Genomic DNA, 27,844 nt, shown 5'->3' on the forward strand with positions numbered 1-27,844 from the left:
AGATTTAAACATCTGAACAGTCTCAGCCATTCTTCCATAAAATATAAACTATATCAGTAATTGTTTGAACAAGATTCAGTCTTAATATGAAGTTTATTTTTTTCTTATTTTTCTTGTGGGTGTTAGGTTGTCTGCCAGGAGCATGATGTATTTTGCAGGTGAACAAACGAAAGACTTTTATGACAGACTTGTGTCAGAAAGAGAGAGGAGAAAGGGACACCATTATACAGTGAAACAAAGTTTACTCTCAGAGCTAAGTGAACTATGAGATCAGCACTTTACCCCAATGAATTATTTACAATAAACTGTCTCTTTCCACAGATTGATATAGAAATTAATGGCGATGCTGTTGATCTTCATATGAAATTGGGTGACAATGGAGAAGCTTTCTTTGTGCAAGAAACCGAGGAGGAAAATGTAAGGACTTTGTGCTTCTTGGTGGCTACAGTGTAGTAATAACACAATAATGGGTTAAAAGTGCTTCATACAGTGTTGTCAGTATCTTCACTTCTGTGAAGGCTACATTTTCTGTAACTGAATCTTAATGTCTCTTTTGTATGCTGCCAAGATGCTTGATACTTTGTACCATTTTGCTGCCAGTAATAATAAAGTAACTAATTATTTTCATTAATTAGAGCATTATTTGGAAGATGTGCTGAAGTATTTTTGTTTGGTTGGTTGGTTTAGTTAATTCATTCTTGTTGACTGCAGTTATACTAAATTGCAGTGTCTTGCAATAATTTTTGCTTTAAGTTATTACAGCTTGTGCCTTTACTAATAAAGGTAGTCTACTTTTTGGGCATGTTTTTAATTTACCTTACAAATTTTAGTCCAGTTTTTCACAATTTTATTTATGAAACTTTCACCAGGTAACAGTAACTTCTTTGACTTGGGAATTTATTTCCAAAGAATCTTTTGCAACTGGAAGCTAGTGAGCCTCTGAAAAACAGGAATAATGGTTCACTTTTACTCTGGTTTCCTAAGGATATGGGAGCTATGTAATCGTGGTGTTGGTCAGTCCTGACCATGGCTTTTAATTGCTTTTGAGTCTGTTGGCATTGCTCAGCAGGTCTGAAGGAAAGAAGTTCTAAATACAAGGGTCCAAAAGGTTTAATGAAAAATAGTCAGAAGAGAGAGGAAAAAAATTTGTCTCAGAGAATTAAATGGTAAAGTGTTAATTTCCTTCAGTTATTATAAATCAATCTTTCAAGGAAATGAGACTGATCCAGTTTTTAGTTTAGGGTGCTACTTGTTTACTGTGAGGGAGCAGAGGAAGTTCTCATACAGAAAGGAGTTAAATACAATTTCAAGTGTAAGGAGAAAACAAACTTTAAGACCTCAAATGATAACTTGGGATTCGTAACGCTTAAGCAGAAGGAAGGTTGGGTTCTGTGTCAGCACACACCGTGATTAAAATAAAAACTGAAAGCAGTTTTTTACAGATCTAGGCTGTGTCAGACACTGATGGGGACTGATCAGTCTCATGAGTTCTGGAAAGCAAGGGTGATAACCACTACCTTTGTCCCCAGTACAGTGTTTTAAAGGAGATATTGCACTTGTACCTTTTGATTTATAACAAGAGTGTCCTATCTGTGTATAATGTGTTCTTGAAAGCTGGTAATTCACGCTGAAAATATAGATCAAGTTTGCTACAAAGCAAAACTGAGTTATTAAAACTGCTTTTAAGCATTTTTTTCCCTGCAACTGATCAACATCTTTGTTTGCCTCTTGTAGCTGTCCTTAAGGGATAAATCATAAACCTCTCAGTGATTTTCTTGCCCCATTTTGGGAGGATTCAGAAAGGTTCTTTAAGGGCTCAGTCTTTGCATTTTTCACATCTTGACATTCAGAAGTAATACCACTCCCCTCAATCCATGTAAATCAGGACAATTTTCCAGCTATTTTTCTTTTAACTTTTCCTGAGTGCTTTATTTATTTATTTATTTCGTTGTTCTCACTTGTCACTAATTGTGTAGAATATTAACTTTAGTTTAGGTGCTAGCATTTAATTTCAAGGTTTTTCACAATGCAAAATGTGTGTCATTGATGTTGTATAAGGCTGTATGTTGTTCTCCTTTTTCTGCTTCACTCTACTTTACAGCCATTCGTTCTGTAGCTCTTAATTCAATGAAAATTTGAATATACTGTTAAATAGGAGCTAAGGCTTTGAGCATATCAAAAGTAGTATCAGTGCTCTGGCTGTGTCTCATCTGTGTTCCTGACTAACAGTCTGCACAAGAGTCCAGTAAAACAACAGACATCTTGTAATTGCTTCTATTCTCTACCATGAAGCTGGGTTCCATAACTTTTTCTGTTCACTATTCTATTCTCTTCTGCTTTTGTTCCACCTTGTCCTTGTCTCTTCACAGTGTGTTTCTTTCAGACTAGGTGTCAATGTCTTTTCAATTTCTTGTTACAATGTAAATAAACCTCAGGCTAAATAGCTAAACCTTTTCCTTCGAAGAGCAGTGGGTTGTAATTAGTTGAGAGTTGATTGTCTGTATGTTGGTTTTAAGGTGAGTAAATTAGACTTGACTTCTTCTTTTTGAAAGATACTTTACCTAAATAATGTCTGACATGACTGAAGGCACCTTCACCAATTTTGTGGGTAACATGAACTGAGAGGTAGACAGGTCAGAAAAAGAGCCACCACAGAGAGCCAGCTTGGCAGGCTGGGAGACTGGACCAGCAAGATTCACACCAAGGTTTAACCAAGATGCACGTGCAGTCTCACATAAGGGTTGGAAGTGCAGCTGGGATGTGACTGGATGAAACTGCATCACCTAGTCAGCAGCGTGCCCTGGCTGCAGTGATGGCAGATGTGCCCCAGGTAGCATCAGCAATAGCATAGCCAGCAGGTGAAGGGGTGTGGGGCTGTCCTGCTCAGCCTGGTGTGTGTTAGATGAAATCTGGAACACAGCTATAGCCTTCCCAGTTCAGGAGAAACATGGAAAATTTGAGACAGCCCGGTGGAGGGCTGGAGAAATTGAAATGGGAAAAAGAGTTGCTGGAACTTGTTCTGTTGAGCCTAGAGAGGATTCTGGGGAATCTAACCACAGTCCTGTGGGTACCTACAGGGTAGTTACAGAACAGACAGAGACACTCTCTTCACAAGGCTGTCTAGTCTTAAGATGGGGCAAAGGGCATGGGGAAAATCTCAGCTGGATATAAAGAAAATCCTTCTGTACAAAAGCAGTATAACACAGGAATAGGTTGCCTAGAGAACTGATAAACTCCCTCATGGAAATACTCAACCTTTGGCTTGACCAGGCCCTGGATAACCTGACCCAAGGCCCTGCTTTTGACTGAAGATTGGACCAGATGGTATCCAGATGTCCCTTTCAACCTATACCTTCCAATGAATCTGTTTCAAAATAAACAGCAGTGGATTTAATTAGCCTTTTTTTATTAACACATTTAATAAGCATGGAACTGGCGTGCTCAGGGCAGATAACTTCAAAAGCATTCCACTGACTGGGTGTTTGCTTTGCTGGCAAAATCAGTTGTTTGTGTCTGAAAACCATAAGAATACTGACATGCATTTTTTCTGAACTTTTTTGTAATCATTGTTGGTGAACTTGGTTCCTTTCTATATCAGCTTCATACCACTGGCCATCTTTATGGCTTTGTGTCTAAATATAGGTACAAGGATTAATCTGTAGCTGACAACTACCCTGTGTGCACAAAAAAAGTAGAAAAAAATAGCTTTTTCTTTTTAAAAATTTTTTCCCCCTAGGAAAAAGTTCCTGCTTATTTGGCAACATCTCCAATACCCACTGAAGATCAGTTTTTTAAAGACACTGACAATCATTTGAAATCAGGTGAAAATGAGAGGACATGTGCAAACTCAGAAATTCCACACTCTGGAGAAACAGAGACTGTATTCACCCCAGGTTCTGTGAAAAAGAAAAAAAGAAGAAGGAAGAAATACAAACAAGATAGCAGGAAAGAAGATCAGATCTCTTCTGCTGGGACTGAAGAGATTTTTGAAATGGAAATAAGCTCAGATGATGAGAAAACTGTACAGCCCCTAAGGTAAGCTCTTACATAGTTGCTGTTTTCACTGTTATCACTGAACATTTAAAAGGTGACATGTTCATTTCCTCCATGCAAGTATTGCACAAGTTTTGGTAGGCTCTGCCTAGGCCTTTCCTCAAGCAAACAAACAAAACTCCAAACAAGTGTCTTCCAAATCTTCACTGATTCACCTTAAAGTTGGGCCACTTTTTTATGAGCATGAATGCAGCTAAGCCCATTCTGGTGATGAAGTGTTGTGATCTGTTGTGTGACTGAGAAAGTGTCAGTGTAATTTCTCTGGTGAGGCAGTGATCTTCTGGTGGTTGATAACCTCTAGATAGACTGCAGCATGAAATGCCTGTAGCACACCTGAATTTGTCTTCTCTGTAACCTGAAGTTTACTTCAGCAACTGAAAATTATATAAATTGATGTCTCTTCATGTTAGTAAAGAGAATTCTTTATACATGTGTGAAGAAGAGAGGGGGGAAAAAAAAGGAGGAAAAAAATCAATCCTGTATTTTGAAGTGGATAAACTCTTTACTAAAAAGTGGAGTTTGTGCTACAGTGGTAGCACATACTAATAAGCTGAAGAGGTCTATAGGGTAACAGGAAAGATTCAGGTTATAGATGAAAGCTATCAAGCATATATATGCCTCAAATCCAGGAAAAGCCTACTCATCAGGACTTGGTTTTCAAAGAAAGCTAGATGTTTCACTGGACAGTGTTGTTGTTAAATACAATACTGGCTGAATAAATTCAAGATCAGGTCTGGGAACAAAAGTGTTTTGGTGTAAGAGAATAAAATGTAACTGAAAAAACTGCTTCAGTATGGGTCTTCAAAGGAGTCTCAAATTTAGTAAGTACCAGACAAAATGGTTAGTGCAACCGAAAAACATGAATCTGTTATTATACCTATGACTAGTAAAATATAACAAACAAAATCTGGATTTTTAAGTGTTTTTTAGTGTCTGTGGCTTTCTTATTTAATTTGCCTTATTTTATTAGTATCGTATTTATGTCAATGAATTGTCATTTAGGTATTCCCTGCTCTGTTCAAGTCTAGGCGCTTTTTTTTTTTTTCCCTGAAATTTTTATCTTATTTTCAGTTCAAGAAAAGGAAGACCTTTGCTCAGTCTTTAGCATGCAGTTATTAAGACAACAATAAACTTGTCATAGTAAAACAAAAAATAAGAACAACTGTTAGGTACAGGAAGAGAGAAAATATAAGCCAATAATGGTTTAGTCTTTATTTAACATGTCATTACAAATGTATGAAGTATTTAGGCATGTCATGTTAATAATGGCTGCTTTCATGCAGTGTTTAGGATTCAAATGGCTGTTCTAGCAATTATCTTACTTTGACTAGAGGTGAATAAAAAATGGTGTGTTTGATCAGAATGTTGAATGTTTACTCATAGCTGAACAGACCATGGTTTTTTTCATAAAGTTTACCTTTTTTTTTGTACTCCTTAGAATGAAAGTTTGGCAAGGCTTTTTATTTCTAAACTTTTTTTTAACATGTATAAGCAGAAACAGCAGTATAAATACATTATCATACAGGGTGTTATAAAGTGAAAAGATTGATTTTGTAAAAGAACTGTGTTTTCTTGTGAACAGCAAGCAAATGCAGGACTGAAACAAAAAACCATTGTAATGGTAAAGTCCCAAATACATTAGGTTTGTGGCTCTATATCAGTTAGTGGAGTTTATATACGCTCATTTCAGTGGGCTATCAGGGCAAGAAATAAAGTGCCTTGCAATAGGCATGCACTTGTTTTCTTCCAGCTAAAAATAGGGTTGTGAAAAAGTGTTCATAAGTTTTCTTTTCAAACCCTGTGGGGATGTAAGGTGGAATCAGTACATTTGTTTGAGATTGTGGTGTTTTGGTTGGTTGGTTTTGGGTTTGGTTTTTTTTTTTAGTTATAAATGTGTGTCTCTGAAAAGGAAGAAGTAAGATAAGAAATTAGAAACTTGACTGTTCTCAGGCATAGCTTCAGATTTCAAAGTGAAACTAGGAGCGGAAAAGGGAGGCTGATGTTATAACAGGAAGGTCAAAAATTCAGTCACAGGTGCCAGTATGTAATGTCTTATCTCTTTGGTTTTTTATAAAGCAGAAAAACAATCTGTTTCCTGTTTCTTGGGAAAATATATTACCAAGTGTTTATCAGCTTTTTTCAAATTACGTGCTTTGTCTTTTCCAGCTATGATTTAGATATGTTAGCAATGCTAGATTTACATAAAATAATATCAGAAAGACTGAGATTACAGTATGCACAACTCAAATAGAGGGCATTATTTCTCCAGTGCTAAGGGTGTTAAAGGGTTAAAGTGATTATCTGTCTCTGAAATCTTACATATTTATTTAGTCTATGTGTAAAGTAGACAACAATGAGAAGTGGCAGTACTGTTTATAAGCATTGCAAAATAAATAGCTTAGAGTTGGTAGTGCACCTTAAAGTTACAAGTTGATGCATACTGATTTCCCCTTGTATTTTCGATAGTCTTCAACTGCATTTGGACTTTTAACTTATCCACTTACTAGTTAAATTTGATTTTTTGCATCCTTCATATGAACCCTTTTTGTTGCTAATCTCCAGTAAATAAAATCTGTTCAATACCACCCATGTGTCATCTTGCCTCCCTCCCCACTGAAGTAAAGATGTTGAGGACCTCTTTAATATTTTTTTTTGTGTGTTTACTTAGTTGTTCAATTGTACTTTTTTCCTCCTTTGGAGATACTAAGTACTGCCAACCACAATAGTATGAAACATATTTTTGTCACACTTAGTTTATGAATACAAAGGATGTACAGTCTTTGCAGTTCTCATTTTAAGTCAGGCAGCATCATCAGGTTTCATAAGAATGGTACTGCAGAATAAGAAGTGGAGCTAAAAAGACATTTTTAGAGTTCAAGTTATTTACCATAACCTAGCCTGTCTTCCAAATGAGAGACTTGTGTAAATGAGGTAGATCACTGTAACTACTTAGTGTCTAATTGAGTAGGCATGCAAATTCTAAATATTTGCACATTTGATAATAGCAAAATATTTCTTTCCTCCATCTGTAAGAGAAATGAGCATTAGGATTCCAAAACAAATCCAGTGCAACTGTGCACTGGAATAAAAATAGCTTTTTTACTCTCATAATAATGGCTTAAAAGAATTTCTGTTGCATTTTGCTCTCAAATTCCAGGCATGTCTTCCTTGTGTTCTTATCTACTGTACACCCATGAAGCCCGTGATCTAACCTCAAACAACTTAGTTGTATCCTGAAAATAGATATTTTATTCAGTTAAGTTCAGAAATCTGTAGAAGGATTTGAAGGGCTTTATGGTAATATTTCAAGGGGGCTTCTGTGTAAAATAGGGTGTATGCCTGTTCAGTGGGTCTTACCGTTGGTTGGGTTTGGGTCTTTGATGTAGATGTTGAGTAGACTTCCCAGTGCAAAACAAATCTCACTGTTCAGAAAAGTGCATTATTTGATCTCCTTGTTGTAATGTTGATGTAAATCTGTAAGCACTTGGGTAAATTGTGATGCTAATACCTAACTCTGGTTTTTTACTGTTTTAATTTGTCGAATATACATTGTCAAAACTAACCTTACTATAGTTCAACTTTTCCAATGATTGTAAAATTCACATAGTAAAGTTTACTGTGTAAAAATTCATGTTCATCTTTGTGTTTTGTTAATATTACCTGCCTGTGTAGAGTAAAATGGCTAAGGGTTACTTATGGAGAGTAGTATCATTTATGCTATTGTGATTTCTTCAGCATTAACTTCCAAGAGCAGTAGATTTTTAAATTTGCAATATTTTCAAGTATTAATAATACTTTTAAAATCCTTTTTAGGTTACATAAAGGTGTCTTGCAAACAACAAATGCTTTAAACTATACACTCCTTGCTTTTGCTCTTAGATTTTTTTTTTAATAACATCCATGTAATTTTTTTTTTACTGAATTAGTAACACAGATTTCTTGTTGCTGACTTAATGTCTTATGTGTCTCCACAGAGGATCCTCAAATTCATCACCAAAGGGTGAAGAACAAAAAGAATCTTTGATTTATCATTCGAAGGACCATTACCCCTTATCTGATGGAGACTGGTCCCCTCTGGAGAAGTAAGTAATTTTGTAATGCCATCGTTTCTATAATAATGAGTAATTATAAAACAAAAATTACTGTGCCTTTTTATTCGTTTTCCCACTGCTCTGTAAAACTATCAAACTTGCCCAACTTCTGTGATATTGAATGCAACACTTGATAGTAATTTGAAATGTTGGGAACTTTACAAAATGTATTATTTCACTGTTAAAGAGAGGAAATACAGTTAGTAAGATTCCCTCAAGCTGAGAAGAGTGTGGAAAACTAGTATGTTCCCTGTGATTCACCCTAGCATAAGCAATACTTGATCTGCCAGAATGCAAAAGTGATGAGTATGTTAAGGTACATTTTACTGTGTGAAGTAATCCAAATTGCTCAAGGTAAAGCTAGATCCTAAAGCTGAATCATATTCCACTTTAGAACAGGGGATTTGCTGGAGTTCTGGTATCTTTCTTTGTCCAGAGATACTGAAATCATCATCAGTTGACTGTGGATTCTTAAAAATGGCATAAATGCAGTTTGCCAGCCAATTTTCAGTGACCAGGGCATTTCCGTATGCACGTTCAAGTACGTTCTTCAGTTTCTGATGTTCATGCTATTCCTCTTGCATTCGGTTTGTAGATTTTTCAAGGCTCACACTTTGGATTTCACCACTCTAACCTCAATCTCTATATGCATAAGAAAGCATTTTGTGCATACGTGTAGTATTTGAGGTAAATTTTGTACTTTCCCTGAACCTTGGACATACAGGAGAGGACATACATATCTCACACAGCATGCTAAGTAGTACCTTGATTCATCTGAACCCTATGGCAAGTGTCTAGTTCTACTGCTTTTCAGTTTGATAGAGGAATCTGCCTCATAGCAGATATACTGACAAGGTCAGTGAGGATTACTGGTCAGCCTTCCATGCTGGCTGTTGTTGCTTGTTACCTGCTCACTGCACAGGTACCTGTTCTTCTGCATCAATAGGTGGTGCAGAATGGAACAGTTCAACCTTCAGCCAATACTTTTTGAAGTCTGTGTGATCTCTCTGCTTCAGGTGTTTGCAGAGCTGTGGCCTCAGTGGAGTCAGAATGTACCACACCATGCTTGGTGCCTGCTAATTCCCCCAGTGCATAGCTTGTAAATGAACAGAAGCTGTTGGACAGGAAATCCCATCATCATTCCTTCTTATGTTTTGGGCTGACAACCACATCCTCAATTACACTTAATGAGATGTAGACTTCAAATGTTCCCCAAAGATTTGTGGTTTGTGACTGAAATGCAGTCACAGTGTTTGACCCTAAGGACTGACATGTTGCTGTATGGATTATATCACCTAGATGACAGTGGTATGGAGGCTGATACTCATTTTCAGTTTATAAAACTGAGGTAACACAGACTAGCAGGTTATATCTGGGAGAGATAATTCCTGCATCTCTTCTCATTTATGTATTATGGAGCCAGTCCACTGTAATAACTTGTTTGTGCCTTGTGTGAGGTATCTAGGCATTTCAGAGCTTTGGGTTGGTTTGTTGTTTTGTTTTTTTTTGGTTTTTTTTTTTTTTTTTTTAACAAAAAGCTACCCAGTTCAGATTGCAGTTCAGCAGAGAAATTAGCAATTTTCTTTTTTTGTCTTTGGAGAGGACATTGAGTCAGGGATTCTCTGATGCGTGCCATCTAGGAGAAGAGAAATTTTGCTTTAAATTGCTTCTCCTAAGCCATCAAATAGCGATTTTATCACGTAGTTGTTGTACAGAGGAAGAGAAAGGGGGGGGGGTTTAATAACCGCATTTTTTGAGATCTGAAAAAGCTAACTAACTTGTAATTCAGTTGATTGTCTTGTTCTTCAGAGCCCTTGCAGAGAGCTCAAGGAAGAAAATAGCACAAGTCCTTTCCATGAGGACACTTCTGTTTGTCCTACTCAGTATAATAAGCTGGAAAGCATAACCATTAACTATTTGATACCTGATGCCATCAGTATTCGTCCTGTTGTAACAGGCCATGTTGGCACAACTAAGTCACTATTACATGCATGGGCCTTTTGGCTAAACACTTATGCCTGAGAGTGACAGTGAAAAGCATACCTTGAGGGTAATAGAATAGACTTAGTCCAAAAACCCTGAAATATTAAATCTTTTGCAGGAACAGCTGAATATTAAGAATTAGACTGAGAAACAGGTTAATATTGTGCATGGCTTCCAGTTGACCTGTGGTGTGGATGGAATAAATTGTTTGACATTCAGGGAAAGTTAGTTCCTATTCTTCCTGAAAACAAAGGTGTACGTGTATTTTTATGAGTGTGTTCCTTTAATCAAGCCCTTCTCACAATACAGAAAATGTGATTCCTGTATGACATTGTTAGTGGTGAGCTGAGGAGGAGAACACTGGTTTTCTTTTTGTGTCTATGGGTGATGAAGGCTGGAAGTCAATTGAGATGACAACTCACCATTGTAGAGATGTTTAAATGTCCTGAGATCTTGGATTTTTGAGGTGTCCTCTTGGAGCAGTATGAGGCGTTCTTACTGTCTGGCTTGTGATCTGTGTAAAGTCTATTTTTGCAGTCTGAATTATGATCACAATTCACTCCTGTATGATACTACAAAACCTGAGTTCCTCAAACCTTCAGAAAGTTTGACATATGATACTAAATTAGGTAACTAATCCTTACAGGAATTTTGTATGGGGGGGGGAAATCCATAGATTAAATACCTGTAGGGAGTTGCTTTAAAATTTTCAGTATTAAATCATTAAATCAAAACCTAAATTGGAAGTGACTTCAAAAGTTCATTTGGCCGAACCCTCCATGGGAGAAGGAGCCTCAAAGACATTGTCTAGCACCTGGACCCATCAGAAATTACAAGTGCAACAATTGCAGAGGCAGGTGTGAAATCCTGTACTGAGATTACACAACTAAAAGAGCCCAGTACAAGCTGGGATCTGTGTGGCTGGGAGCAGCCTTGCTCACTGGGGGGACAACAAGCTGAGTCTGAGGCAGCAGAAACTGAGGCTGCAGCAACAAAGGCAAGCTGGATCCTGGGCTCCATCCACGGGGCATTAGTGGCAGATAGAGAGATGTGATTATCCCTCTCCTCTTAGGTCTGATCAGGCCGCACATGGAGGGCTGTGTCCAATTCTGATCCCTACAATTTAAATTCAAACACTGAGGTTTGTTTATATAAACTCAAACCATAATACGTTATGAATGTCAAAGTATAAAAAGAGCAGCATTCCTATAATATGCAGTATAATTGCCCTATTCAAGAAAGGATTGACAAAATCTTGTGTTTCTTTTAAAATTTCTGAGATCTTAAAGTGCAAAATGATTTTGAAATCCTTTCTAGCATTTTGTAGGGTGTTCTTCTGGCTTAAAAGTAACCTTGACTGAAGTAAATTTCTGAAGTCTATTTCTGATTTATGGATTATGACCACTGTAAGAAAAACAGGATAGATTTTAAAGGTCATGTAGTTCAAACACATCTGAAGGAAGTTTTCAAGTAATCTCCTTTCCCTCCTAAGTTATCTTCTGAATGTTTTTTTTCCCTGCACTGGGAATTGTTGTTGTTTTGTGAGTTACATTTGCAAGACTTCTATTACTCAAATCTCTGCATAGCATGCTGAAATGTGGTATTTTTCAGAGGTAAGGAACTTAAAACTATTTTCTGTCTTACTTTTCTATAAACTTTTTAGTTTTGTTCTCATTTTGTTTGAAAAATGGAACATGGGCTGAAGGGAGAGCTATTCCTGCACTGCAGATGCAGTGGAGGAATCTATTTAGTGTGATCACTATGTAAGTCCTTTAATGTCTTTAATGTGATTTTGGTTTTAACCTAATTTCTCACCGTTTGAAAACCCTGCTGGGCTTCTTGCCATGTTGCCAAATAATTGAAGCTCTGTTAAGCTGTTGAAAACTCTACCAACAGTAGCTGCACAAAAATGCATTAATGCATTTTAAACACTGGCTTTCTTCTTTTCTTTCTTTTTTTTTTTTTTTTTTTTTTTCTTCTTTTTTTTTTTTTTTCTTACTGATTTGGTAGCCCTTTCTCTGAGCAAGTCTGCCCCAAAAGTGATTCAGAACTCGAAGTTAAGCCTGCTGAGAGCTTGCTCAGATCTGAATCTCACATGGAATGGACATGGGGAGGATTCCCAGAGTCAACCAAGGTAAACATCTTTATTGTTTCTAACTTTGTAACAGAGTTTTGGCATATTTAAGATTGTCCTAGGAGAGGACTGGAAATCTGCTGCTGTTGGTCAGATAGAGCTGAAATGGGGAAGTAGCAACCCCTTGTGGAGGCAGAGAGTCAGCTTTTTTGAGTTCAAAAGCTTCTCAGCAAAGTAATAATCCCAGGAAACCTAGCAGTGAAAGTCTGAAATTTTTAAATTTTTTTGTTAAAACCTGAAGGAAACAACCTCAGAATTTTTTTTTTCTTTAGTTTTTTCTTTTAACTTAAGAAATTGATTTTCTTTATTGTAGAGTAAGTTCTATTTCATTCCAGAGGAACTGTAGTCTTGATAAGAATAGAAGAGGCCCTGATAAATCCACACTTATGCTTTTTCCTTGCTGTGGTTTGGTCAAGTCAGCACTTCTTCTATGCCAGTTTCTTTACTAAACTTGTAAATAAGCTCCTGTGAAAATTCTTTTGCAGAGAACTTTGCTAATATGGTGAGACATGTTTTATGTTGCTACAATACATATTATACAATATATGTTTACAATACATGTCTTGGTTTCCTCGTGTGGTGAGGACTTGAACCATGAGTACAAATTTAATGTTTAGAATGGAAGAAAACAAACAGGTGAAGTGAAAATATTGACTAGACTTTTGTTTTTCAGATAAGTAAGAAAGAAAAACTGGAACACTGCAGAACAGCTACCATTACTCCATCAGAGAAGACTCATTTTAGGGTCATCCTCAGCTCTGATGAAGTTGAAGATGATGATGATGTGAAAGATTCTGTCTGTACAGTACTGAAACCTGAGCCAAGAACTCATCCTCTCCTTAAGCAGATGGATGTTAAAGACTCTCTTGCTTCTGCAATCGTAGAACCGCAAGTTCCGTTGGCACTGGATGGTGATCATCATTCCAGAATATTGATGGATCCTTTACCAGAAACAAAACCAACAGCAAAAACTGACTCTCCTTCAAAAAAGAAAGGTGTGGAATAAAGCTCTTGATTCTTGCCCTCAGTGTGATCTACCAATTTGAGGTCATAGTGGAAAAAGTATAAATGTGCTTTTTCAGTTTTTCCTATTTAAAATTTTATCTGACTAAAATTATAATGAAGCTCTGGAACTTAAAAATCATACAAATAAATCTGAATATTCCATGACTATGTTTGTATTTAAAATCTCTGGGTAACTTCTTAGTAATCTTAGTTGTTAAAATTAACAGGGGTGCACAAGCGAAGTCATCATCAAGGTCCTGATGATATTTACTTGGATGACCTAAAGGCTTTGGAACCTGAAGTTGCAGCACTTTACTTTCCCAAAAGGTAATTTTGAAGTAAAATGCTGTAAATCTGGGGTAATTCTGCAGTTGCATTACCCAAGTCATTACATGTATTATTTATGTCTCAGTTCCGATAAAAAGAATTGGATTTCAAGTTTTTAGGCTTTTGTGAAGTATTTAGTACTTATCTAATTGTGAAAAGTCTAATTTGCCATGTAACACGTTGAAAGATCACATAGGAGGTAACTGCTGAGAACTGAGAGTGTTCTTTTTTGTGGAGCCTGTATGTTCTGCAGACACAGAGGGGAGTACATTTAAACTGCTTTTGTACCAGCTTGTTCAGCTATGTTGTAAGTTTTTCAGTGCATCAGACTACTGACTCCAGCCTTAAATCACAATGTGATTTTTTTAATGGCAGTTTTCCTTTCTATTGTACTACTTGCAACAGACAGTGTTCTAAAAACACTAAAAGCAGTGCCCCTTATTTCCTTTTTCTCATTTTACAACTTTCTGGGAAAGATTGAGGAGCACAGTGTTATTCTGCAGTAGAATGTAGGGGATGTTTCCTTCATTTAAATCCAATTTAGGCAAGAAATGTAATTATTGCCCAGTTTAGGGAAGTGTTAGGAGATTTGGAAACTGTCTGCAAATATTATGAAAGGTTGGTGTGGGTGTGTATGTCTGGGTTTTTTGTTAGGTTCATTTTAAATTTTTATTGTGAAATGATGTAAAAATGCAAAAGCAAGATTTTTTGGGGGGGATTAATCGTATAGTGTGTTCAGTAACCTAAGATCTGTGCATTTTTTTGCAAATAACATGCTTTTCACTTTTCTTTAGTGATTCTGATCCTGGCTTCAGGCACTGGGCAGAGTCAGATACCCTTTCTGGTTCCCAGTCACCCCAGTCAGTGGGAAGTGCTGCTGCTGATAGTGGTACAGAGTGCATGTCTGATTCTGCTATGGATTTGCCTGATGTTACTCTTTCACTTTGTGGAGGTCTCAATGAAAATGGAGAGATTTCTAAAGGTATGTGAAAGACTAAAGCATAAAGAAGAATAGAGCTCAGGCGGCTAAACAAATGAAGTGGCTTGAATGCTCTGATTTCCTCCTTCCAAAACTTTGGTTAATTACTATGCTCACATTGAGAAAAGGGGATAGAAAATCTTTCATTTTTCTAAAATTCTCAAGCATTTGCCAAGCTGAAATAGCAGAATTGAACTTCATATTAATCAAGAACACTTGAGGTCTTGAGAAGCTTTCTGTCTTTGTTTTTTGTACTATATATTTGTCTGACCAACTACATCAATTTCTGGTTGCCAGGCCTTGCTTAGTCCTATGTAAATCTTAACAATTAATATTCTTTCCAATTGCCTGATAATTTTTCTTTTTCATTTTTTTCGAGTGATAAAAAACCCTCTTTGTGTTGGACTATGTTTTGTGCTCTACTTCTATCTTAAATGATTGTTAACCACTAGATTTTTACTATCTGATTTTTCTCTCTTAATGCTTTAGTCTGTTTACTGTTAAGTTGTATGTATTTTTGAGGGAGCTTTTAGCAGCATAAAATCTCCATGGACATGTACTGCAGAGTTTTAATATTACTTTTTAAATGGTCATCCAGTCTCTAACACATTAAGTGAAATTTAGGTGCTTATTAATAAAGACTCAGGACTGTTCTTGTGGCAACATGGTAGTAATACTGGATTTGATTGGAAAAGAGGATGTCTTGATTGCAGGAGTCTTCCACTAAATCATGGATTTCTGCAAACATATATAGAAACTAGTTGTGAAAATGCTAGTAAGTGATAGTATTAGTTTCTATATATATATGTATAAAATATATGTGTATATATATATTCACTATATATATATATAACTCTCAGTTTAGATAGTAAGTAGTATTTCAAACCTGAAAAGCTGACATCACCCTTCCCCCTCTTCTTCTAGTGTAGTATGTAGGCCTCTTACCTGCTGCCATAATTTTTGAAAAAACTTGTCTAGACAAGCATGGCTTTCTTTTTCCAGCCTTTGAACTGAATTAGTTCCTTCTTATCCTTCCTCTTCTAAGTTGTGAAGGCTCTTTACTGTGACTGTTGAAGTGGTCCAAGGCTTTTTCTGTAGGGAGGAGGCAGTCACATGACCCTTGACAGGTGGGCCTCAATTAGTACAATTTAAGTGATTCTGCAAGATCAGGAGAGACTCTGAAATGACAGAAAGGGTTTTCCTAGATGTAAACTAATCAGACATCTTGGGGTATTACTTTTATTTTATATTATTACTTTTTAATTAAGGTCTCTTTCTGTTGCAGAAAAATTCATGGAGCATATTATTACTTATCATGAATTTGCTGAAAACCCTGGACTCATAGACAATCCTAATTTGGTGATACGGATTTATAACAGGTAAGTTCTCTGTGTCATGTAAATTAGGTCATAGAAAATCCCATTTCAAATCTGGTCTTTGCAGTGAGCACGTTTCTGAGCTTCCATTGCAGTTTGTGTGTGAATCTGTTTGAACCAAAGATTTGCATTAAATTTAGCTTCAGCTTAATTGAGATTTATTTTCTGTAATTCCCACTGATGGCGAATTTTATATATTAAAATGATTGCTTGCAGAAAATGTTAGTGTTAGTGGTTGGCAGCAAATATGTATTTTCATCAACACAAGGGCAAGATTTCCTGCTGATATTTATCAATCTGCAGACAGATTTTGTAATATCTTACCAATAACATGTTTTGAAACAGGTATTATAACTGGGCATTGGCTGCACCGATGATTCTGAGTTTGCAGGTGTTTCAGAAGAGTTTGCCTAAGGTAAATAGATAAATGCATACTTTCTTGGAAAATTTTGTATGTAGTAACGCCTGATTTTATCTCTTTGTTTTTCTATACTAATTAAAACCACATCTAATTTCAGGCTACTGTTGAGTCTTGGGTCAAAGAAAAGATGCCAAAGAAGTCTGGAAGGTGGTGGTTCTGGCGCAAGAAAGAAAGCATGACTAAGCAGGTGACTGAGACCTATTGTGATTCCTCCCCCAGCTGTTAAAAGAGAAAGTACTGCTTATATAGTTCAGTGTCACTGGCAGCTAGCTGATGTTGCAGTCGCTGTAGCGGCATCAATGTATTGAGCCTCAAATACTGCATCCTTGTCCGGTTTTATTAGTTGCTTCAACAAAACTTACTGTACCCACCTGTTGCACATTATAACATTCTTTCTTCTAAGCCATAAGCAGTTATCAGAGCTGCTCTTCAGTCACTGCAGTATGTTTTAGCAATGTTCACACAAATAAATGAGTAGATGCTGTACTGCATCATAGTTAAACTGAGATGCTCTAAGACTAAATGAAGCTTTCTAAACCTTGAGTATGGGGCCTAAACTTACTTCCCCACGAAAAAGCAATATATAACCTTAAAGGTTGAAAGCTCCTTTTAATGCTAAACTCATCATGTTAAACTAGCAGTTCCCAATTTCTGGCACAGAGTTTTGTTTCCTGAAATAAGAAAAAGCTTTAATAGAGAATTCCTTCATAAGCATCCTTTTGTCAAATAATTTTTTAGAAATTATTATGTAGAATGGTGATTCTGAGACTTAATATAGTTTATGCACTATTTTGGTAGCTGTTTTTAACTTGGATTTGTTTAAAATGCTTAAAATATCAATATATTGTTTATTATCTTGTTGCTTTAGATACCAGAGGCAAAAGAGGGGAAAACTGAGACGCAAAGAGCAAATGAACTGCCAGCAACTATAAAAGAGCAAGTTAATAGTAGGTGTGTTCCTGTCTGAAGACTTACCTGTGGACTGAATAGTGCCTATTTTCCTTTTTATTTTTCTTTTTATGAATGGAGAGTTTAGTAGTAATGTACTGTGGGAAGAAACATTTTCCTGCAAGCTACTGAAGAGGAACCAGATGTGTATAGCAAACAATTCAGCAAAATAATGCGACAGCAAACATTGTAGGAGCTACAAATACACTACAGTTATTTCCTAAGTGCTGTTGTGTTTATTTCTTAATTAATAACAGAACTGACAGAACAAATACATACATGGTAACCTTTATCAATAGGCCACTGCTCTGTAAATACAGTGATATTGTTTCGGATACACTTTGTAATACTTTTTTCTTTTGTGAAGGCCTAATATTGTATTAATAATTTAAACCATATGGATTTCTTTGTAACATTAAATAATTGAAACAATAAAATAGTATTAATCACAATGCACATGTTGCCCAAGTTGTGATAGACAGCTATCAGTGCTTAGCACAAAACTCTTCCATTCTAGTGTATTTATTATGCATATGCATATTCTTGCATGATTTTGCAAAGGTACTTGTAACTGTTGGTGATTTAATACTTCAGAGAAACTAAATGCTGCTTTTAATCTTGAAATCTCTAATGAGCAGGAAAATAAGTCTGTGAATAACCTTAAAAGGTGAGCTACTCCACTAACACCCACAGTTTAAATGCCATAGTTACTGAGGCAGCTTTTTTTAAAAACAAAGCACTGTTACCCATTCAGTATCCCTTTTCATCTGCAGTTTCCCTAATTTGTCAACACAGTATTAGTGACCACCTGACACTGTGTCTTTACTAAACTCATTGTATGTGGAGCTAGCTGGAATAGTCATGTTTATAGAGTTCCACCAGTGTTGGCATTCCAAGTCTGTCTTGCTTACTGGCATGTACTGGCTTTATCTGGGCATTCACTAGACTGTGGACTTCCTTAGTGTGTGCTATCAGGTAGCAGCAAATCCTCAGCATAAGCAGAAATTTCTCTGGCATAAGCATTTTACTCCACTAAAGGAGGATTTTGTGTTGCTTACGTTTATTCTGGTTGATGTCACGTTAGGCCTCCAGAGGATGATTCTTCTAGTGATGAAGCATCCCAGGAGTTGAAGGAATCCCTGAAAATGGATTCTGCCCCAGCAGAGCATCCACCCCATGGGAATGTTACATCTTATAAGAAGTCACTTAGACTGTCTTCAGACCAAATAGTAAGTGACATGCCTGTCTTGTGCATAGGATGCTTCGTAATCTTAATAAAAATACTTTAAAAAGAAATTTAAAGTGTATTCCTGTGCAAGGGTAGGCAACTGCAGGGAATTTCTGATAATTTTTTTTCTGTTGTGTTTTTTTAAGAATCTATTTGGATTAAAAAAAAATAGTAATTTTTTATGAAGTTCCATAATCAAACTTATGTATTAAGATGTTTCCAGAAAAGTGGCATTGTTTGCTTCTGCAGTTTGGATATCCTGGCATCTGCGCATCTTTGTTATAGCATACATTTAAATTGCTGTGCAATTTATTCACTGTGGTCTAATTTACAAGTTAATTCTGCTACTGTCCAAATGTATGATATTCATCAGGGAAGAATTTGGAGGAAAGCGTCCACTAAGTAGAAAATACAGTTGTATCCTATGGCAGACTGTGAGTTCAGTTTGGTAGTGCTGCAAGTCTGCCATAGTAGCAGGAATTAAAGTGGTGCAGAATGAAATATCTGTGGCTGTAGTCAGTACAAGAACTGTGCATGTACACGTGTACCCAGGGTGCAACAGACTTGGACAGCAAAACCATGGTGCCAGTGTTAAACCATGGTTCACTTTTTGATGAGTTAATCAAAATAGACAAGGAAGAGTATATGAGCCATTTTGTGTAGCTCATTTATAAATGATTCTAAAATAATAAAAATATTTAGAGGGAGGGTAACTTACATTTTCAATCATTTTTATTCTACAGGCAAAGTTGAAGCTCAGAGATGGCCCTAATGATGTTGTATTTAGTATTACAACCCAGTATCAAGGGACTTGTCGTTGTGCGGGAACAATATACCTCTGGAACTGGAATGATAAAATCATAATATCAGACATTGATGGAACAATAACCAAGTAAGTCTCTTAGGGGTTTTTCTTTCTTCTTCTTCTTCTTTTTTTTTTTTTTTTTAATCTTGCTTTATTAATCCTATCCTGCTTTTCAAAACAAGGTAGAGAAACTTTATTTAAGACAACTATTAAAGGATGTTCATTAATAATGTTGCTTTGGTTTTAATTTGTACTTTCCTTTAAAGCAAACTAGAAAATGTTCTTTAAAAGAATAATGCCAAGATAATAACATTTACCATGTGATTGTTCTCTCGGTTAGACTTCTCCAGGTTTAGCAGTCACAGGTTAACTTGGAAACTGACTTGTATTGAATGACCCCACTAATTGCTCTGTCTGGACTATTTATTAATTCTCTTTGTAAATAGTTAGAACCTTCTTCAGAAATATTTCTGTAAATATTCTTTCTAAATCGTACGTTCATTAGTAGTTGTCTTCAACAGAACTCATACACCATGTGTTAGGTACCTTTGATTCTCCTCCTAGGTCTGATGCTTTGGGACATATACTGCCTCAGTTTGGCAAGGACTGGACTCATCAGGGCATTGCAAAACTCTATCATTCCATAAATGAGTGAGTATACAATCTATGAAACAATTAGGATTTTCTGGAATATGGGAATTAATGTATAGGTAATTGGAAAGTTAAAAAATTACCCAGTCTATTAAAATGTACTGGTTGAAATGCTGGGAAGTGAGCAACTTTTGTCATATACAAATGAAACTAAGTTCTCTGCACAGATACATACTTTTACAGGAATGCAAGCTACCACTTTTACTAGCTCCCTTCACAGACATTTTGTTCAGCATTTTAGCTTTTAAAAACTGTGTGATATTTTCATGAATACAAAAGAGAACCATAATAGAAATCATTACTCAACATGTCTGTTTTCCACCAACTCTGGTTGGTCACTAAGCCTTTCAGAAATACCATATGGCATGAATATAAAACTAGTGTCCTTCCAGTGCATAAGTGTTTTCTGGTTTAATGGGTTTGCTTCCAAAGCCAGGTCAGTGCTCCATAGGTTAGATTTCATGTTCTGGACCAACTTTTTTCAAAAACATAGTGTTGCTAGAAATAATACTTGCTAACTGAGGATGACCAACTGTTGGAAACTTCAGAATTAAATTAAAACAATCAACTTTTATCTTTGCTTTTTGGTAGTCTTTCTTTGCACAAAAATATTTGGGGTCTTATAATCTGTTGGTGGCCCTTTTGATTCATGGGAGATAACATGAGTGTTACTGTTTTGTTGGGTTTTGTTTGGGTGGCTTGGGGTGGGTTTTTGTTTATTCAGTGCATAACAGAAGAGGAGTTTTGGAGTTATTTGCCAAGCTATTTGAATCAAGTCTTTGAAAATGCACATAAACACTCAAGGCTTTTGTCCATGCAGTAACTGTATACAAATCTGTGTAACAGATGAACATACAAAGTCTGCAGGAAGAATTTAAGGGCTTAATGAATGCTTGTTGTTATCCATAGTTCACTCTGCACTGCAAATTCTGCCAACAACCTGAAAAAGACAGGAGGTCTGGCACCCATTATTTTGTGATGCAGATAATTTAAATAATTGCTGTCATCCTATAACTGGCCTGAAAGAAGCTGAATAAAACTAGTGTGGCACATACTTACACACAATCTAGTCCATCTAATTGTGTCCTCTGAGTTTTACCATCCCTTTTCTGTTTGCACTTCCTGTTTCTCAGTTTTGATTAAGTTGTGTATTTAAACTACTGCATGCCTTGCAGATTTTTATAACAATGGAAAAGTCTTTTCCTTGTGTGTATGCAGAGCTCTGCAGCAATTCAGTACCTAGAATGGTGCATCTGGACATTGCTGTAATTGTGTACTTATCTTTGCAAAGAAACTTCAGCAGGAATATGAACTAAGTTCGTAATTAATTTTCTAGAAATGGCTACAAGTTCCTGTACTGTTCTGCCCGTGCCATTGGGATGGCAGATATCACCAGAGGATACCTGCACTGGGTGAACGATAAAGGAACAATTCTCCCCAGGGGCCCTCTCATGTTGTCCCCCAGCAGTTTGTTTTCTGCCTTTCATAGGTAAGCATGTGGAATTTCTTGTATCAGTTTCCTTCCTATTTCAGAGAAAGAGTAGATTAAAGTAATTGTCATTACAGCTGTAACAAAACGCTGTTCCACTCTGGACTGTGTGCTACTGAGACTTGATGTCCCTCTAGTGACCATTTAAAAACTCTATTTTGTCTGAATTTCACTCATATACTACTGTTCCTGTGGGCATGTTAGAAATGGCTAAAAAGCACAACGTATCAGTCCAAGAGGAACTCATTTTCCCTCCTTTTATTCATCTAGTCCATGACCAGTTACTCTTAGGTTCTGTTTATATCAGTACATTTTTGTCTTTTTCAAGCATATCTTCAAGGTTTGCAGTGTAGTGCTACTACACAAGGTAGAGAGAAAAGAAAAAAAAAATCTGGGGAGTATAGACTGTCATGTGAAATGATCTTGTGATGCTGGGATTGCTCCATATACAGCTACTTTAAAAAAAAGTATGGAGTTAGGTATGGTTCAGCTCAGCTGGTCTTTTGGACCAGCCACAGTCTACCTGTTTTTGATGGGAGGAGCTAATAATGGAGAAGTGTTTGGGGTTGGTTGGTTGTGGAGGGGATTTTGTTGGTGTTTTTGTTCATTTGATTTTATTTTTCACAGATACAATGACAGCAACTTCCATTAATGCCAAGGGCCTTATGCACTTTTGTCAGAGACAGGAGTTGTAACAAGTACACTTATGTGTACTTGATTAGATCTTCTGATTGAGATACTCAGCTACAAAAAAGCAGCTCACAGCTGAATTCACAACTGGGAATTCCATTCCCATTTATACTTAGCCTATGCACCGTATTCACCTGGTTTTTTTACTGTGTTGGAAAGGAGGGAATATTTGATTATTTCTTGTCTTGTTCCTGCAGAACTATGTAGCACTGTATATATAGCTACCTGTGTTAGCAACAGGAAGCAATGAGGATATAAATATCAGATAAATGGGAGGAGGAGGATACCTTCTATTAAATCATGATTTAGAGTTTGTCTGTTGAAATTTTATTTTAGGGAAGTGATAGAAAAGAAGCCTGAAAAGTTCAAAATCGAATGTTTGAATGATATCAAGAATTTGTTTGCTCCCAGTAAACAGCCTTTCTATGCTGCTTTTGGAAACAGACCCAATGTAAGTGCCCCATTCTAACTGAAGGGTTAAAATGCATGTACTTGAGAAGCAAAACAAACAGGCTTTTCTTTTTGTGTTTATGAAAATTTGAATATGGAAATAGGACACTGCTGCTTTTATGGGTTTGATTGGGAAAAGACACACGCAGATACCTTAAATAACAGTTGCTACAACTGCTTATTTGAGAAAAGTGCAAAGATGCATTACTGTTCTCAGAATTTTATTAAATATGTGCCCACCTTTCCAAATTCTTTTAGTCTGCTTTGTGACCTAAGGGCATTAATTCAGTGCTTTATAGACTTGAATCGCTTTTCCAGTTGTACAATTCCTCTGTACAGTTGTACATTTTCTCTGCAGCTCAGTGAGAGAAAAAGGGGTATTGTAAAAAGAATATTGTCACAGGGAGTGATGTTGTGTGGTGTAGACTTCATGCATGTTTGTGGTCCTAGGCTTGGGCTTAGGAATCAAGTGTTTAGGGACAGGGGGAATATTTTGTTATAGTGTACATGTGTATCTTTAGGGGGTGGGGTGTTTTTTTTTAACTGTTGTTTGAGGATTTTTTTTTTAAGGGGCATTTTTATTGTAGCCTTTTTGGATCAGCTTTTCTCATTCCTTTAACAAACTGCTTGTTACCACATTCAATAAGGAAATGTTGAAGCATGTACTTATGTTGGTGCTTTTGCAGGATGTATATGCCTACATGCAAGTGGGAGTTCCAGAGTGCAGAATATTTACTGTGAATCCAAAGGGTGAACTGATCCAAGAACAGACTAAGGGAAACAAATCTTCGTAAGACCATTTTTGTTATTTCAGCTAAAGAAAGTGTTTAGAAGTGGGATTATAAAATAATTGCATTTATGACTGTGATCTCCTTTTACATATGATGTGCAAAACCTTATTTGCCAGTGACTTAAAGCTTTCAGTACTTGACTAGAACTTTTCAAAATGAAAATTGGCTAAATAAAGTTGAAAATCACTTTTGTGGTAGTGGGGCCTTATTTGACTAGAACTTACTGGTCTAAATTTCTAAAGCTGCTTTTGGCTACAGCTGAACAGTAGTTGGACTATTAAATAATGGTCTTTCTTCTTATTTCATACAGGTATTACAGACTAAGTGAGCTTGTGGAGTATGTGTTCCCACTGATTAATAAAGAACAGAGTTCTGCATTTCCATGCCCAGAATTCAGCTCTTTTTGCTACTGGAGAGACCCTCTTCCTGACCTTAACATGGATGACCTGGCCTGAAAAGTACTTCTCAGCAGGAGATGGGATTTCATATTGAGCTACTCAGCTTCAGTTTAAATGTGAAGAACTTTCTTAATGAGGATGCTAATTTATATATTGGTACCGTAAGTCTTACTAAAGAAATCACTTTAATTCCATTGGTTTGAAACAAAGAAAATGCAAAGCTACTGTCTATTTTTTGTGGGAGGGTGTGTGGATTTTTGTGTTTGTCTGTTTATTGCTTATTATATACCTGTTCTAAGGCACTTGAGATTGGCCTGTCACTGATGGTCATGGTACCCAAGTGCTTCAGGGCAACTAAATGCTGAGGTGAACTATGACTTTGCATTTTCATCAAAACAGACCTTATTGTAAACATAGATTATTCTTTTTAAGTTGTCTTAAGTATATTTTCTAAAACGAAGCCAAAAAATGTATGGAAACTGCCAAACAGAATGTCAGACCTATTAATGAAAAACGTGGTTAAAGGTGGGCATTTAGGCCATTTTTGAAAGCAGCCAGAGCCTAAGACCACTGTGCTCTTTCTCAGCTAGAATACAGAAAATGTACAGACCTTACTAGCCTGACAGATTCTGAAGACATAAAACTCCTCTTTAAATGTAAATACGCCTTTTGTTACACGTACAAGACTGGGCTTGTACAAATCACACTCGGACTAACTCTGCTTATTACTTTTTTTTTACACACAATGTTTATTTCATGAGCTTGTTAAAATGAAAGTTGTCTTCAGACACTTGTGTGGCTTCTGTTGTTTTCAGGCTTTGCTGTGTCATGTTAAATTTTCATCAAGAAAAATCTTGGAACATTTCTGTAAGAGCTGGGGAACTGGCATTTTTATTTCCTTTTTCAGCACAGAGATAATGCGTGTGTGTGTGTGTATGCTGTGTAGGCCAGTAAAATATATGTATAGATTATATTCAGGGAATTGTAATACTAAAAAAAATTATGTATTTAATTTTTTAATTGTCTACTGCAGGTCTTTCCAGAGTTCTGTATTGCAGGTTTTCTGTAGCTGGAAGAAAATGTAACTCAGTAGTGAGATTCCAGCTGTGAGAATGGTTAAATGCTGCAGAGCAGAATAAAACCTTTTTTTTTTTTTTTTTTTTTTTTTGAGTTTTGGATTATTCACAAACATCATGCTGGTCATTCCTCAGGTTCCAGTCAGAGCCTGTGAACAAATTACATTCCAGTTTTGGTGTTTATTAACTATAAAAGCAGCTAATTGTTCTTTCTCCTAAAGTACTTAAAGGCAAATGTGGCTGCTTTTAAGTTGAATTAGTGCAGTTAACTTCTTTCCGACAGAACTATGGTGAGAATGTATCATTCCACCAGCCCGAAGAGCTTAAGGACTATAGTCATTTAAACATCATGTACACACTAGATCACTCGGTTTTACTACCTGCAAAAGCATACATTTAGAGGATTTTATGCCCCTCCAGGAGTTTTTTTTTTCTCCATTGTCTGGCTGTCTTAACCCATAGTTCTGATGTAACACCAGGTAACTCTGGACAGCTGGTGAACTGCTCAGGGGGGAGCATTTTGGAATCACTATATAAATGAAATTACTTTTTTCCCCCATTATAAAATTGTGTATTCCTGTATTTATAAAACACTGGATCAAGAGTGGAGGCAAGCAAAATCAACCTGGAATCTCTTTCAGAGCAGGAGAAGGAGCGTGGGATAAAAACATACTTACCTGTAATGGTGTGTTGTACATGTCAATGAATTGAAAGGCATCCTCATTTTTGTACTGTGAGAACAATAATTTCTGTGGTTCTTGGTCACCAGTCTACTCAGTGTTTAAGTGGATTTCACAGGATTCAACTCAAAGGATATTTTATTGCTTTTTTCTTGTATTTGTTCAATGTCAAAAGCTTGCAAACATCATTCCATGTATTTTTTTCCCCTTTTCTTACCTTTTATCCCATAGATCTCATTAGAAACTAAAATTTTCATGATCACCAAGTGCTTTGAATATCAATGTGATTTGAGCTTTTAAGTCACGCAAATATTTTAAAATGAATAAATACGAATCCAGCGTAATAACATATTTTACTTACAAGATTAAATATTCTATCTAAAGATTCTATTTTGCATAAAGGGAATGAAGCAGCCTTTCCTAAAACAATCTTTTTGTGGATGTCAAAATTTGCTCTACCATGTTTAAGTCTACTCTTGGTAGCCCTGGTATTACACAGCTTTTCTAAAAATAAAAGCACTTCATTAAACCATGGTGAGTTTCCAAACAGGACAGATCATTACCATGGTTTGGCTGTGTTAAAACCTTTGGTTAATATTCTTTTTTCTCTTGGTTTTGTTTTTTTTTTTTTGGTTTTTTGGGGTTTTTTTTCTTCAATTCCCTTCAACTTTTCAGAGTGTCATAAAGATAAGCTGTGGATTTCAAGGTGGGGACTTGAGTAAATGAGAAACATGGAAAAATAGTATCAGGTTTATCTCCAAATACATGTACTTCCAGCTGGTATGAAAATGGGGGTTGTGTTGAGATCTCCTCGTTCTGCTAACATGTCACTTTGCATTGCAGGAGTGTCCAAAAGGTTGCTTAATTTAAAAAGCTGATTTTTTTTTCTCTGTAACAGCTACAGTTTGATATTTCTTTTTGATAAAATGTAAATGTTGAGTCTTTCTGATCTGAGTAGGGCAGGGGGCTTGGTTTTTCTAGCTCTGGCTTGTATTTGAAGCTCTTCAGATTGTTTGTGAACCCCGCTTAGGGACAGAATATGGGGCCTGTCATTGTGTACCTGTGTTCTTGGGGCTGCTGGGCACTTTACTGACTCGAGAGCAGACATCTCTTTGCTATCAAACTGTGGGCTTGTGCCGCAATATTAATGTGCAGGGGGGGTAAATAATTATGCATTAGCCTGTCCTTTGTTACCTTAGTGGAGAGAAGTGGCCTGAAACTAATGTTTGAGAACAAGTTGTGCTATACTGATGTAAAATTAGCGCAAGCTACATCATTCTTTCTGTGAAAGAGGAACTTCTAAGTGTGCCGGGCTGTGGGCACACGCACACCCCTGTTAAGACTGTGTTGTTGAAGATGCAGATCCTCTTAGCGTTGGAACCCCTCAAAGGCTGAGTCAATGACACCTGTCTGGGAGTAAATAAGGAACATTGCAATTCAAAACTTGTTAGTGACTTAGACATTACCCATTTCTATAATGATTTAAAGATCACCAGTTTAAAGGGTATGCATTTCTGGATTAATTTTTTTATTATTATTATTTACTGTACCAAGCATGTTTGTACTTCAAAAGATTGGGCTTTCATTCCCAACAGTATACAAGTGCATGTGCAATCCTGGTTCATGTCATCTTAACTTTCTGTCATCAGTATATGCCTTCCAAAACCCTTCTTTTTTCTTTTCAACTGGAAAAGTTTTAACACTTGTGTCAACTCCTTTATGGAACTTCTGAAGCAAACTCTGAATCCATTTATGGTAAATGCAAAAGAGATGAGATTTCATGTTAATATTTCATGCAAGTCTTCTAGAAAATGATGTCATATGAATGAGTTGTTTAAATGACTGTAATGCAAATTCCTAATGGAACATCACAGATAGAGAATTTGAGATGCCTGTAAAGTGTCACTTTTGCCTGAAGAAATTTTAGTTTCCAGAGTTAAAATTTGCTAAATAGAAAGGAATTGTTTGGAACTTCTTTACAGTGTTAATTACTTCCAGATGAAAGTTAAAATGTTGGATTATTTTGAGGGTGGGAAAACTCTCTTCAGTCATTTGTTTCATTTTTATCTTGAAGATGTGGAATACTTGATTGTTAAGCAACCCAATCACTAATAAGGTAGTGTGTTTAAAATGTCAAATCTGTGATCATACCAATACAGTGGTTTTTATTAAGACTGGACTGTCTTGGGTACAGCAACCCACACTTCAGTGCAATGTTTATTGGTGTTCAGAACAATGTTATCACAATAAAAACAGACATAAAGTGAAA

General features: G+C 36.4%; 1 protein-coding gene across 6 annotated transcripts in view; it reads left to right on the forward strand.

Moving 5' to 3' along the window:
* The window catches only part of LPIN2 (lipin 2), a 44,176-nt gene extending 16,332 nt beyond the window's left edge, over nucleotides 1-27,844 (forward strand). For 2 of the 6 annotated variants that reach the window (XM_066329529.1, XM_066329495.1), the window contains exons 3-20: nucleotides 322-417; nucleotides 3,737-4,035; nucleotides 8,028-8,135; nucleotides 12,129-12,261; nucleotides 12,935-13,256; nucleotides 13,494-13,593; nucleotides 14,388-14,575; nucleotides 15,858-15,951; nucleotides 16,294-16,363; nucleotides 16,467-16,556; nucleotides 17,238-17,320; nucleotides 18,402-18,546; nucleotides 19,289-19,437; nucleotides 19,915-20,001; nucleotides 21,338-21,490; nucleotides 22,517-22,631; nucleotides 23,317-23,420; nucleotides 23,732-27,844. In XM_066329529.1, coding sequence (XP_066185626.1) covers nucleotides 322-417; nucleotides 3,737-4,035; nucleotides 8,028-8,135; nucleotides 12,129-12,261; nucleotides 12,935-13,256; nucleotides 13,494-13,593; nucleotides 14,388-14,575; nucleotides 15,858-15,951; nucleotides 16,294-16,363; nucleotides 16,467-16,556; nucleotides 17,238-17,320; nucleotides 18,402-18,546; nucleotides 19,289-19,437; nucleotides 19,915-20,001; nucleotides 21,338-21,490; nucleotides 22,517-22,631; nucleotides 23,317-23,420; nucleotides 23,732-23,876 — 2,481 coding nt within the window. In that variant the 3' untranslated portion in view covers nucleotides 23,877-27,844. The remainder of the gene's footprint in view (nucleotides 1-321; nucleotides 418-3,736; nucleotides 4,036-8,027; nucleotides 8,136-12,128; nucleotides 12,262-12,934; nucleotides 13,257-13,493; nucleotides 13,594-14,387; nucleotides 14,576-15,857; nucleotides 15,952-16,293; nucleotides 16,364-16,466; nucleotides 16,557-17,237; nucleotides 17,321-18,401; nucleotides 18,547-19,288; nucleotides 19,438-19,914; nucleotides 20,002-21,337; nucleotides 21,491-22,516; nucleotides 22,632-23,316; nucleotides 23,421-23,731) is intronic. The other 4 variants (XM_066329501.1, XM_066329508.1, XM_066329524.1 and 1 more) reach the window with 4 other exon arrangements.

The sequence above is a fragment of the Sylvia atricapilla genome, chromosome 1 (genome assembly GCF_009819655.1).
Source record: "Sylvia atricapilla isolate bSylAtr1 chromosome 1, bSylAtr1.pri, whole genome shotgun sequence".
In the NCBI taxonomy this organism is placed as follows: Eukaryota; Metazoa; Chordata; class Aves; order Passeriformes; family Sylviidae; genus Sylvia; species Sylvia atricapilla.